Source organism: Strix aluco, chromosome 25 (assembly GCF_031877795.1).
Source record: "Strix aluco isolate bStrAlu1 chromosome 25, bStrAlu1.hap1, whole genome shotgun sequence".
Lineage (NCBI taxonomy): Eukaryota > Metazoa > Chordata > Aves > Strigiformes > Strigidae > Strix > Strix aluco.
The window spans coordinates 2,054,743-2,068,221 of record NC_133955.1 but is presented as its reverse complement, the minus strand read 5'-3'; the positions used below and the strand labels follow the sequence as shown (position 1 = coordinate 2,068,221).

The 13,479-nt window shown below is 50.1% G+C and overlaps 1 protein-coding gene across 1 annotated transcript in view; it reads right to left on the bottom strand.

The window, feature by feature from the left end:
• Nucleotides 1–6,472, bottom strand: part of KDM5B (lysine demethylase 5B) — a 59,302-nt gene extending 52,830 nt beyond the window's left edge. The window contains exon 1 of the mRNA XM_074850025.1: nt 6,146–6,472. Coding sequence (XP_074706126.1) covers nt 6,146–6,283 — 138 coding nt within the window. The 5' untranslated portion in view covers nt 6,284–6,472. The remainder of the gene's footprint in view (nt 1–6,145) is intronic.
• Between the last annotated feature and the right edge of the window lie 7,007 nt (nt 6,473–13,479).

Below are 13,479 nucleotides of genomic sequence, written 5' to 3'. Positions count from 1 at the left end.
TCAACCTGGTCTCCCAAACACGTGCACAGCACTCCCCCAGCAGTTCCCAGGCATAACCCAGCAATTTGGGCTTGAGAGAAAGCACATCCTAATGGATACACAGGCATAAATTAGTCCTATTCACTGGCAGCTTTAGTTTCAATGCTGGGGAAGGGAGTTGCATTTAGTTTGAAACTCTAATTTCAGCTTTTAGCTAATTGACACTGTTTATCTCAAGTTAAACAAACAAATAACTACAAAACCCCCAAACCTCCTGCTACTATTGCCCCATATAGAGAGTTCTGGACTAAGTTGTTTCATCTTAGATTTTCAATGAGCTTAACAGAATGAGTGTTGAAAACCCCTCACTGGAAGAGACTGAGTCAAGGAGAGGATATTCTCATCGTCCTTTAAGCACACTCCAATGTTTCAGGGTTTCTGAAGGGCAGAAACCACATCACTGGTGACCGCAGCAGTGCTGCCCATGGCAGCTGCCATTACTAAAACAATACTCCTTTTTCATATTTTCCTGAGAATTGAAGATCAGAGGAGACCAGTAAATAGCCTACTCTGAATTTACCTAACTTCACCGGATGACCCCTGCATCGAACACAGCCAATTCTTTATTTAAAGTAAAAATTTCACGATGAGCTTTGGTGACTTTATTTTTCTTCCCAAGAATTTGACTGCACGTCAACGGGAACCTCAGCACTAGAACGTCTCCTCCCAAAAACCTGCCCATTCTTAATCCCAAAGTGCCAGAAAGGAGCAGATCCACCACCACCCTTCGCTTTTTTTTTTTCCTAACAGCTGATCACCTTCACAGTTAAAAATGCATGTCCTGTTATTTAATTCAAGTGAACCTGGCTCATGCTGAGCAGGAACCAGCAGCTCAAGCGCTTCTCGTCAAGACAGACCAACAATGCAGTACCTATGATTTTCTTCCTATGAAGCTCACTTACGTATTGTAATTGAGTTATCTCTCTGTTTTCTTTTTGATAAAATCAACTGACTGAGCCTCTGTGTATTATCAAATCAGAGGGATCATCATGATCAACTTCCTGTTTAGGACAAAGTATAACAATTCTCTGCATTAATTCCTGGTTTAGCAGCGGTATGTTTTACAACTCTGGGACCAGGAGATGCCCAGAACCCTGAAGAAAGTTGCTCCAAAAGTGAATTGGTTTTAGTCTATAGTTGAATTAAGGGGGTTTGGGTTTTTTTGTTTTCTTTTTCTCCATAAAAATGAAAACAAATCAAGCAAGCAGCTGAGTGAGCAGCCGGAACAAGCACTGTTTGAATCAATGTTGCTCCTGAAAAATACGTCCCTGGAGCAGCAGCTTTGGTTCTCAAAGCCTTTAGGTTTCACCACTCAAGCTTTGTTAAGGTCAATTTTTTCAAAATTCATTCTTCATGGGTAGAACTTTCCTGACCCTTCCCTATACCCTCTCTAGTTGTCCAATCTTTATAAAATTCTCAAACAAGTGCAGCATTCTGAATGCAGTATTTTCTACTCATGCTACCACAGAGGTAAAATCATCCTATTTTCCACTGAGAACTCAACAGCTGCACACACCGGTTTAGCCAAAGCATCCATTCTACCATTACACTGGATCCACAGATATTTTTCTACAATCCTCCCTCCTCTTAAGACTAACCTACGCTCCTTTGTTCCTAAATGTAAAACCTCACATTGAGCCCTACTTCAGTGATTAGTGTTTCAGAACATCCATTGGTTATTAGGCAGCCGGGCTCCCTCTGTAACAATGAGCTACCCGCCACAAACCCACCATCTATATGGAATCATTTCTTTTGTTCTTCTAGACTTTTAATGAAAATTAAATACCCTTGGCTTGAGGTTCTGAAAGACCATTAGACACGTATTCATTACAAATTCTCATTAATAGTTGAAATAATTTGTGATTCCTTCAGCATGATATAAATTTTGCACAATAACAATTATTATAATTACAATACTGAAACACAATTAATTTACAGGGCTCAGATCATGACAACACAACTGACTTAACCAAATACACAGTCTCATAGACAACAATAAAAGTAATTTGGCACCACCAGTTCTCATACAATCGTATTCCATACTATCACCTTTTAAGTTCCTATTCAGGACTGTGTTGGCCATTCTTCTACCATGGAGTGAGATGTGGGCAACAACTTTTGCACCCATAAAGAATATAAACCCATAAGGAAGTTAATTCCTCCCAGTCTCTTGAAAGTTTCCCAGTATTCCAGGTTTTACTGAAAAATGTGAGTCAATAATTTAGAAAACTCCAGCGTCAATTCCTTCAAGACTTCAGCTACATTAATACAGACTTTCTAACCTTAAAATGCTTAGTTTTGTCAGGGCAGACTTAAGGTTACCTGGAGGCCTTAACTGTGCTTCTCCATATTCATATTATTTAAAGCAATGAAATTTAGCCTGAATTTTCTCAACTTTCATGTTTGGCCATGTGAAAATTACACTGTTTCTAGTATATTGTACAACACTGTCTATTCTGAAACAGATTAGTATGGTAAGTAAGGCTTAAGTAACTGTTACTAAGCTATTTCTTCATGGCAGTGAAGCAACTACACAATGAAGTGGAAGAGTCCATTCTCAAGAAAAACTTGGAGCAGGAACAGTATCGTATGCTCTACATTTTACCTTTTATTCTTGAAGCTAGACTTCAAATCTGCTAGACTGTTTGCTTTCATTAATTACTATTAACTACCTCCTTCAAATCTCAATGATACCATTCTCCAGCAATACTTCATTTCATTCCCCTAAATGCCCACAATAATTCACAGAGCTATCATAAAATCTTCCAGAATGTAAGGCTTGACATGCCAAATTTCGGAATAAAACACTGTTCCAGATTACCGTTTAAATAAAGAAATTCTAATAAAGTCAGTTTTCAGTTCATAGAAGAAAATTCTAGCTACCACACAGCACATGATGGACTGCAAAAAAGTTGTACATCGTTCACTCTTCTGCATCTAGCTCCCCACCTTCAGTTCAGCAGCAAAGAGTCAAAGCATCTCCAATTTACGTGGCACGTTAACTAGGAGAAGCAACCACCACTGGTAAAAGCCCCGTATCTCATCTGAACACTTTGCTGCCATTGGGACTGTCTATTTATGCTCAAGATTGTTGACAAAAAGCCTTCGCTTTGCTGTTCCATACAAAACAGTGTCAGTGAATATGGTTATTGTTGCACCCTCTACCAGACAGTCATTGCAGTATCCCAGAATCACCCAAGTAAGAGCAAAACTAAGTCATCAGTGATGACTGGAACAAATTGAACTGGACTGAAGAGGAAGAAAGCTTCTTTTGAGCGCTTCACTGGAAACTGCTATGCAGAAATTACACCTCCTGTTATATTCCCCGATGTTCTTTCATCCGGTGAACATGCAACGATCACCCAGAATCCATTATCTTCCACCCAGATGTCGACAGTACGTCAGACGCCTCGATACCCCCCTCACAAAACAGTTCACCGTCCTCAAAAGCTGCTACTCAAGAGAAGCCACCACAGGTGTGGTTTTCTCCAAGCTTACCTGGTGCCCAGCTAATGCTAGCAGAGAAGATGGTGACCCTGGTCCTTCAGAGCACTGGGAACTCCCATCTTGGTGCTCCAGTGCTGCAACATCAAAGCTATAGCTTCTTCATGAGCAAACTGGGAAGCTACAGTTGGGCACCACCAGTCTCACACAAAATTATTCCATATTGCAGTTCAGATACAAAACCACAAATTCATCTGCTGATAGTTATCCAGCAGAGTTTAAGCTAAAATAGAGCAAGCCCAGCAATCAAATTTTTAATTCCTTTTTGGACCGTTCATGGTGCTGCCTACCTGCTTACCAGCACGTAACTGGACTACGAACACAGGCAAAAGATTCACTCGGATGCCGTCGCTAAACAATGCGTTTGGTTGGAACACAGGTACTTCTGTGAGAAGGTCGGTACAGTTTGTAGTTCACAGTATTATAAACCACCTGATCACACAGAAAAGAACGATAACTGAATATTCATTGCGCCGCCTGTTTTCAGGAGGAAGGCCAGGAACTATGTCAACTTTAAGGCTTTTTTCTGGCAGATTTGAAAGAGCTCCCTCTATGCTCTAGGCCGGTGAACAAACTGCACTTGCACAAGTCATCCAAGTAATTATCTAGGGTAGATAAGCGCCCTGGTAGCTAAGCTCTCACGAAAGCCAGGCTCCATAAAACTGCTAGGTGTTCAGCCTTCAGCAGCTCCAACTATTTTCATCCTACTTCTAAATATGTTCAGCAAAACATATGATCATAAACGCAGACAGATATTACCTCTTTAGTACGTGAATGACGAGGGTATGCTGAAAACGCAGTTGTAATAAGTAATTCATTCCTTTGGAAAGCTATTCATTTATGAGTCTCTAACAGATAATATAGCTTATAGAAGCCTTTATTATAGGGTTTTGGCTTTTTACACAAGCAGCCAAGAAACACAGATGAGATTTTTTTTAAAGCAAATCACAAAAGAAAAAATCTCCATAAAAATCCTGCTCTGCTCACAGCTGCTGAAATACTGTTGACAATATAGAACCCCCAAAAGATTATTCTACTCAAAAATATTACATAAGTTTAACACTGACTGTATAAAGAAACCCATCTTACCCCCTTAGCTATGTCAGCATTTGGCTACATCGCATGAAAAGGGGCACTGGCATATTCTACCCAGATACAAACTCAAGAGCGTTCTTGTGTGCATTCATGCCACTGCAAACCAGGACTCTTCTTCCAGAGAACAGAAACATCTTCCTCTCCGATGAGATTCACATTATTCAACCTGCTACAAACATTTCTATCATCTCAGACAGTAACGCAGTGAGTTACTTCTATTTTAATTCAGAAGGAAAACGATGGTTACCAACAGGAGTCCCGGCAACGATCAAAACATGAAACTGAGGAGCATGTGTTTCTGAACATTATTTCTTTGAACTCAAAGTCTCACTCATAAAACTTAAGTCTGCAGAAATGTTTTGTCAGCTTCAGCTCTTGCTGGATGAGATTTAGGGCTCTCAGTTGCTGTTTAGCATTCTAGTTGTTGCCGTCATGTTAACTACCTCAAGCCAGCTGCACCACCCCAGACTTGCACCACCCTTCTTAGAGAAAATCACTCAAAATAAAGGCGAATCACACATGGTTGTTAATTAGATTTTCACCCTAAGAAGCCCCTCTCCTCACCAGGGCGCCTGTTTATCCCTTTAAACAAACTAACAATTCTGACCACACAACTATGGTTCTGAGATCTTCACCCTATTTCTCGGTAAATTGAGTCGACCAACAAAAGGGAATCAGAATTCGCACCCCAGTTTTGAGCTTACTACACCATTGGTCGAGGTGATGATGATGAAGACGAAGGCTTATTACTCTTCCCACTGTGTATTGCATTCTAAAATGGTGGCCATGTCTGTCTAGGATTCAGCTCGCAGAGCCACCAGCCCAACTCCCAGCTGCGGAGTTTGGGGGGGTCCAACTTGAGGCACAGTTACCTGGGTTCAGCTGAGCCGGGGCGGGGGCAGGGCCGGGGGCAGGTTGCCGCGGGGCCAGGGGCGGGCGAGGAGCGGGCTCCCCAGCCCTACACCACCACAATGCCAACATGGAGGGCAACACCCAGGCAGCTGCCTCCTCCGGGGCTCGGCACGGCGACCGCTCGCCCCCCGCAGCCGCTCCAGGCGCGGGGCTGCGGCCAAACTTGGAACTTTTGGGGGCCGAGCGGCGGGGGCAGGGAGCGAGGCCGAGCCCGGCGAGGCGGGGAGCGCGGCGCGGCCGGGGCAGCCGCTCCCCCACCGCACCCGGCGGCCGCTCCGGCCACTTTCCAGCCGGGCAACTCCGGCACTTGGGAGCGACTTTGCGGGAGGGGCCGGGCGCGCTGGCCGCTCGCCCTCCAGCCCCGCGCCCCCCGGCCCGGGGGCGGTGAAACTTCCGAGCGGCGTCAGGGGCGGCCCCGCCGCCCTCCCCGGCCGGCCCCACCTGCCCGGGGGTCACCTGCGCGGCCGCGGGGAGCGGAGCGGCCGCCGGCGTCGGGGGGGTGGGTGGGGGGGGAAGGGGCGGGTGGTCGCCGGGGCGGGCCGGGCCGGGCCGCCACACAAAGGCCGTTCCCCGGCGGCGCCATGCGGGCACTCACCGGCGGCGGCCGCACCTTGCAGATGCCGGTCTGCTCGGCGATGGGCCGGATCTTGTGGATGAAGGCGAAGGGGTCGGCGAACTCCTCCCAGCTGGGCTCGAAGACGGGGCACTCGGGCGGGGGCAGGAACTCGGCCATGACCCGGGCCAGGGGCCGCTCGCCCCGCTCCGCCGCCGCCGCCGCTCCGAACAATCCTCCAACAGCCGCTGGGCCGCCGCGCGCCGCTGGAACGGGACGTGCGCCTCCGCCGGGAGGGGGGGGGGGCGGGGGGGGCAACGAGCTAGAGCGCGAGAGAAAAAGAGTCCGCCCCGGCCTGGGCGGGGGGAGGGGGCGGCGGCCGCCCCGCCCCGTCACGCGCCTTTGTGAGGGGGCGTCGGGGCCGGACCCCGGGGAGGGCCCGGTGCCACCGGGGCGGCCCGCGGGCAGCGCTCACCCGGCGGCCGCTGGGTGGGGGAAAGGAACCGGCCGCGGGTCCCCTGGCCGCGGGCCGCAGCCCCCTCTGGGCTGCGCGGGAGCCGCTCCGGCCGCTGCCCGGGCTCGGCGCTGGGGGGCGGCGGGGGAACCGCGGCCTCGAGAGCTCGGGAGCCCTCCCGGCGCTCCGCCGCCCGCCCGGGCCGCAGCCCCGCGCTCCCGCCCCGCTTTCGGCCGCCTTTGTGCGCAGCCCCTCGCCCCGGGCCCCAGGACCGCCCGGCCCCTCTCTTCCCCCCCCCCCCAGCACCGCTGGTTCGGGGAGGCCCCTCGCTCCCGGGGGCAGCCCCGCGCCGCACAGGGCCGCCCGCCCCCCCGCCCCGCGCTCCCTGCGGGGCCGCTCCCCCCGCGCCGGGGCCGGTCCCCGCCAGCGGCACATGGGCCGGCGGCCCGCACAGCTCTGTTTACATGCGCGGAGGGATCCGCCACAGCTGACAGCCACCGCCGGCCGGCGCTTCTTTTTTTAAAGAGCCTCTCCGCTCGCCGCCATTGGCTGCGCCGCGGCCGCGTCACAAGCGGGGGCGGGGCCGTGCGGCTCCGCGCGGACGCATTGTCTGGGCCCGGCCGCGGGCGGCCGCCGCGAGCCCCTGGCGGCCCCGGCCCGGCCCCTTTGTTCCGCCACCCGCGGAGGGGGGGGGGGGGGGGAGAAGCCGGGCCCATTGTCCTGCCGCCGCCCGGGGAGCCCCTCCGCCGCGCCTGGGGCAGCGCGGGGACGCCCGCCTCCGCGCCGTTAACGGGAATAAGGGAGCTGCCCCCCCTCCCCCCCGCCCGTTAACGACGTCCCCCGTCCCCCCCCGGGAGGAGGGTGAGGTGCCCCTCCCCCGTTAACCGGGGCGGATTGGAGGGGGCTCCCCCCCCGCGGGGGGCTCGGTGCTGCTCGGGGCGGGGGGAGGGGCGGCCCCGCCGCAGCAGCAGGCGCCGCACGTAGCGCACGTGCGTGCCCGGCCCCGCCCCCCCCCCCGGCCCCGCCGCCGCCGCCCGCGCCCACTCGCGTCCCCGTTCAACCGAGCGGCCCACGGCGCTCCCGCCGCCATTTACTGCGCCCTGGCCGCGGGGAGGGTGGGGGGCACCACGGGGACAGGCCGGCAGCCGCCCCACACCCCCCCGCCGGGGAGCCAGGGCCGTCCCCGGACCCTTAAGGAGCTTAAGGCATCAAGCTGCATTCATTATTTTTAGTAATTGTACTAGATGAAAGTCAACCTCGGTGCTGTTACAACCTACACTTAAAAAAAAAAAAATCAACTTTCAAAACGAGCACACAACGCTCATGTTGACATTTTTAATAAAACTTCACTTACTGACCTGAAATTTTGAATAAAACTTGGTGAGACGTTCCCTACTTTATTAACGTAGTGGTTGAAAGAGTCCAACAGAGGCCGCGTCTCTGAGCTCTGCAGCAGGGGAGGACTCGGGGTGCGAGGCCCTGGGGTAGTGTGAGCAGCTGGAAGCTGCTATCGCTCGCGAACGCGGCATCGACTGTCACCACATCCACTGCGTAGCGTCGGGTTGTTCCCTACCACGGATGAACGCTTTCCACATGAAGTGTTCAGAGGAAGGAAGAAGCTGTCAGCTATCTCAACTTCTGCTTGCCATTAGAATCAATAAAAAAACACGCACAAAGCATTCCCTGCCAGTTTAAGATGAACCTTATTCTTCTCACTGAAAAACAAGAGGGGGAAAGAAATAAAAGCAGCTTTTTGTGAAGTGTATGTGTGCAGACAATGGCAGAGGGAGGGCTCATCCACTCCAAGCCATCATCTCTGGAGCCTTCCCCGCTGCAAACCCGTGCAGCACTGAAACACCGAGGCCGGTGGGACACCTCCCAGCCCAGACACCGGGCACAGAACGGGGAGCCTGCTCCGCACCCCACAACACAGGCCCCCATCCGACAGGGCTCAGCCAGGGAAGGTGCTGGGTCTGAGCCTGGCCCACATCTCAAGAAGGTGCAGCGCTGGGTGTCAGCACTAAGGGCTGAGCTCTTCTGAAAGTCTCATCCTTGCGGGGACACGCTGGTCCCAGGAGTCACAGACACCCCGATCGGGCTTTAGGGCGACAGCCAGGCTCAGGTTCTCACAGCCCTGGGGAGACCTTGGCCCTTGGGAGCATCTCGGATTTCCATGAGCTCTGCGAAGAGGCTCCTGCCATTTCCTTTGCTGAATTTTATCTGGAGCTGACAGGAGTCAAACCCACTCCCTTGTACAAAAGCAGTATCAAGTTTAGATGGAAATCTTAAACCATGTATGTAAGATACACAATATCTGGTTTATGCTTTCATTTTACACCAAGGAGACCTCCATTATAAATCACCCAATACCACAATCTGGAGAGAAAACTAAGCTGTTTAATTACCTCTGAACAGCTGCTCTGCATCACATCCGAAACTCAAGGGTCTCTGGCACAGAGGAGAACACTTCAAGCAACACCACTTTTGTGACTTTGGGTCTGAGTTTACCCGAGAGTTTCAAGGTTGCTTAAACACCAGAGGTTTCTGGTGTATGGCAAATAAAGTCTTTTTGGTAATGACTCCCCGAGGACTTGCTCTGTCAGAGCTGGAAGGACCATTTTTGCTGATAGTCACATACAAAGGCCTCCTGTGGGACTGATGGAAAAACACTGAAGACCAGTGCGGTGCTTTACCTGGGAAGTTATGATGGAGGAGAAAAAGCACTTGCTACAGAGATCCAAAGGTGATCCGAGCAGGGAGATCAAGAGATGACCCAAGGATAAAAGCAGGTGCCTTGAAGGGAGGGCAAGGCAGCTCAGGTCTGGCTAAGATGGAGATTTAAGGTAAGTAGTAAGCCCTGGAGGGTCTATATACCTCATCAGGCATCTTACTTGCCTTTCCACCTTGCTACCTGCTAATGTAATTGCTTCATCGACACTAATGTGTACTTCTGCACACTGCCTTCTCTCGTATCCTCCTCCTGCCGTGACATCTGCAGAGTGTTTGTTGTATTCAGGGGATTAACATGGCACAGTGCTGTCTGGCTTAGAAATCAATGGCTCCGGACTCTGTGATGAATTCCCCAAGTGTTACAGAAGCACAAACTGCAGAAAGGAAAGCAGGTTTCACTCAGTTGGAATGAGAATGCAGACATTCCCTCTTCGTGGTTCAGCTGACTCTCATTAATTAAAACCTTTTATTAGATAGGCTTTCTTCAAGCCTGTTACACTTGTTCCCAGTGAGCAGAATTTCCTCATTTGCTGCAGTTCAGTGTTATACCCAAGAGACACAGCAGCTGCTGTCCTGGCAGCAGCCTAGCAGAGACATCAAGAAATAAGGGATCAGGTTGGCCCAAGGTGAGGAGCGTCCAGGCTTCTGCCTGAAGCCGAGTACTCTTCCCTAGGTGAATTTTTCCTTGGCAATTCCTCCACCCTCACTCAGTTGCACCTAGTCCTGCACCCAGCTGTGAGCTCTGTACAGAGCATCCATCCAGAATCCTTCACAGCTGAGGATCCCTTCACATAGTGCTTCAGCACAGCTTTCTCCATGTACCATTTGTTTGCAGCAAGTCCCATCAACCTGTAGGGACATTTATCTAATCCTATTTTGTGTTTTCTCAGACAGGAACCATACTGGAAACTTTCCTACCTAGCGCAGGCCTTCCCTTCACTCTTCTGCACTAGCCATCATCTCTCTGGAACACCTCATTCATAAAGCCTACACTGACTTGCTTGGCTTTAGATATCTGACCCAGACACTGCAAAAAGATTAATTTTCCCCCCTTTTTATGTACATGCCCATACTATCTGAGACCGCCTTTCCTTTTCAGACAAAGGCTGGGTACCAGTTCAAACAGTCATCCCAATTAAGTCAGCATTAATTCAGACTGATACTTGGTTACTTTGATCGCATCCCATCTGTTTCCAGGCTCACGCTACAGAGCTGTTAATTCCAGTGCTAAGAGTGGGCAGTCACGAAGGGCAGCTGCAGGGTCTCAGTCAGGAGAGGGCACCTTCCACCCCAGGAGCCTGGAGTTGTTGAGTTTAATCCAGTAGCACAGCAAGAGCTCCGACTGCAGCCAGCTCCCCTGGCATGCATCGGCCTGGGACAACAGGAACACTGAGATGAGTTTTAGGAGAGACCATACCCTGGGCCTCCAAGCAGACCTTGCAGTTTGGACACTGGAAAAGCTAACCAAGCTGCTCCCAGAGGCTCCACAATTAGCAATACTTAAGAAAAGATGCTAATGTGACATCTTTATGACAGAGATTCTGTATTACACAAGCTTCACTCCAGAATTACCTGGAAGCAAGCTGCCCATGAGTCCGAGTTTTAGACTATCATGTCCAGAGACAATTAGCACCACATACAGAGTCTACAGTCAGGTTTTTTGTGTAAGTCATAGATAAGTGAAACTCCATTGAAGTCAAAGCACTCATTTCATCAGCAGAGAGCTTGGCCTAATTAAAATACTATGTGTTTAGATGATCACAATACAGGGCAGGGAGGGAAATACGCTGAGCCTCTCAGCTCTTTAAGAAAATAAGTTCCCTGGGAACAAACAGATTTAGTAAGCAGAATCTATGACAGATCAAACCAAACCAGTTTTCCTAGGCAAGCCAGCAGCCTGTACAAACCTGCAAAGCAGTTTGAGTTTCATCATCAAGGCTAGAAATGGGTTTTACATTTTCCAGAAAGCCAGCTGCTCCCAGAGATGCTGATACATGCCAGGCCTTGACAAAAAGTACTATCAGTGTCAAGCCGCTGCAGTCTCAGGATCCTGGTTAGAAATATGGAGTATTCTGGATATACCAGGCTATGGACATTTTTTAAGCCTAGCTTCCAGCTCATAGACATCATACTGACTCTTTGCTTTGATGCTAGGTACCCAGACTCTTTGTCTCATTATATCCTGGCTAATGAGTCTTAGCAGAAGCAGTCTTAGATGGAAAATTAGGCACCTTGCTGGCAACTTTTGCTATGAGAGAAACATTGGTTTCAATACATACATGCCCCAGTACTTTTCTGCCTTTCAGCAGCTGCACTCCACACCACTGCCCTGCTCTGTGCTGGCTGACACGCCTGCTCCCTGTCCCTGCGATGCCTTCTGTGCTCTGGGGAAGCCGAGCAAGCACCGCCAGCTCTTAACTCTTCAGACTGCAGGCTGAAGATGTCAAATACAGGAAACCATGCAGAGGGGCCACACTGAAGGGGTAGGCAGGAAATCTGAGCCTCATTTGTGGGCTGGAACTGAGCTGGCCCAGGACGGAAGTCCCACAGCTGCACACAGCTCCTAGTGGGGACTATGTCAATAGACAGGTAAAAACAGCTGGTGAGCATGTGGAGGACTGAAATACCTCTGCTCAAATATGGAAAGTCCTCTGCAGTTGTGCAACTGCCTTCAGCATTAAGAATTTTATTAATAAAAGTGAAGTCCCATACCCTATCATTAGCTACTATTAAAGTCTGAGTAAAGTCTTACTCCAAATCCTTGGCCAGGCTGCCATAAGAACACGGATAAGCAAGCCACAGCCGTAGGAAGCGCTGGAAAGGCAGAGTTGAGGTGCTGTTTCACACGCCTCACTTTGCTCTCAGGCAGCTGCTGACTCATGCTCAACAAATTAGGGTTGTACCTTCTTGCTCTTCAGCATTGCTAATAGCAAACGGCAGCAGTGTGGGACAATCTGCTTCCAGGCAGGACGGGCAGGGGGTGGGATTCTTCCGGTGAAGTGAGGAGGTGACAAGGGACCAGTCATCAAGGGAGCACACGGACAGTCAGTGAGGGTGAGGCTTTAAGGTTCATTATCTTAAAGCCAGTGTCTAAAATAGGTCAGAGTAACCTCATCTTAAAATCCCCTTCTCTGTAGGACACTTGACTGTACAAGGAGACTTGTGTAACTAGTTCAGCTCCAGAACCTGATGCTTGGGAAAATGAACCTCACTACGAAGCCCTGGCAACAAAACAGAGCAACTTGGGAAACACAACTTGCCATGATGCACAAAACTACAAAGCCTATCTTTTTTTCTTAGGAAAAACTATTTCAGAAATAAAGACGCAATATTTCCACCCCTAACCCCTCGGCTGCAATGAGAGAAAGTACCATTGCAACTGTTCCCCCAAAGTATCTGAACTCAGCTGTGGTTTCTGCACAGGGTGAGTGGAAGCAGCATAAACCCCCCCTCAGAGCAGACTGTACCTTCTGTGACTGTTGCAGAGCCCGCTACCAAAGTGGTGACGCACTGCACCACCACAGATAAACCCACTGCCCTCCTCTCCACAACTCAGTGACACTACACAGGCCAGGCAAGGAAGGAAGCTTGTTTTGCAGAAAACGTTTAATTAACAAATCTTGTTCCTAGTCAAGGTTCCTGCCTCTGCTACAGCTGAAATCCCCCATGATTACCCAGACACATGCCCCAGGATTCACTTGGTTTTAGACACAAAGGGTAACATTAAAGAGGCAATAAGGAGACTTCATTAGCTTGTGCAATAGCACAGGATTCAGGGGATCCTGGTGCTTGGGTACCCTGCAGCTGCATTCAGGACAGATTTATATGCCTACCTCAAATATGCAGATACTATGCAAACTCTGAACACCCCCCCGCCCCCGCCCCATCCCCCAAGAAGTTACTATCCAGGTTTTAAATAGCAAGTATGCACAAAGTCACCTATGCCCTTGTGGGTCACTTAAAATACACTGAAAATTTACAGTCCAAGGCTGAACAGACAAGAAGTTTGTCCTTGTTCCATAAGAAGTTTGGTTTTTAAACTACCACAGAAATAGCTGCAGATCACTCAGGTACACTGGAGAATGTGTAAGAGCTACATGAATTAAGGCAAAGAAAACATTTCAGACAATAGTGATGACAAAGGTGACAATGTTAACAAAGCAAAGGTGGTAAGAAACTGCATGAATCATAC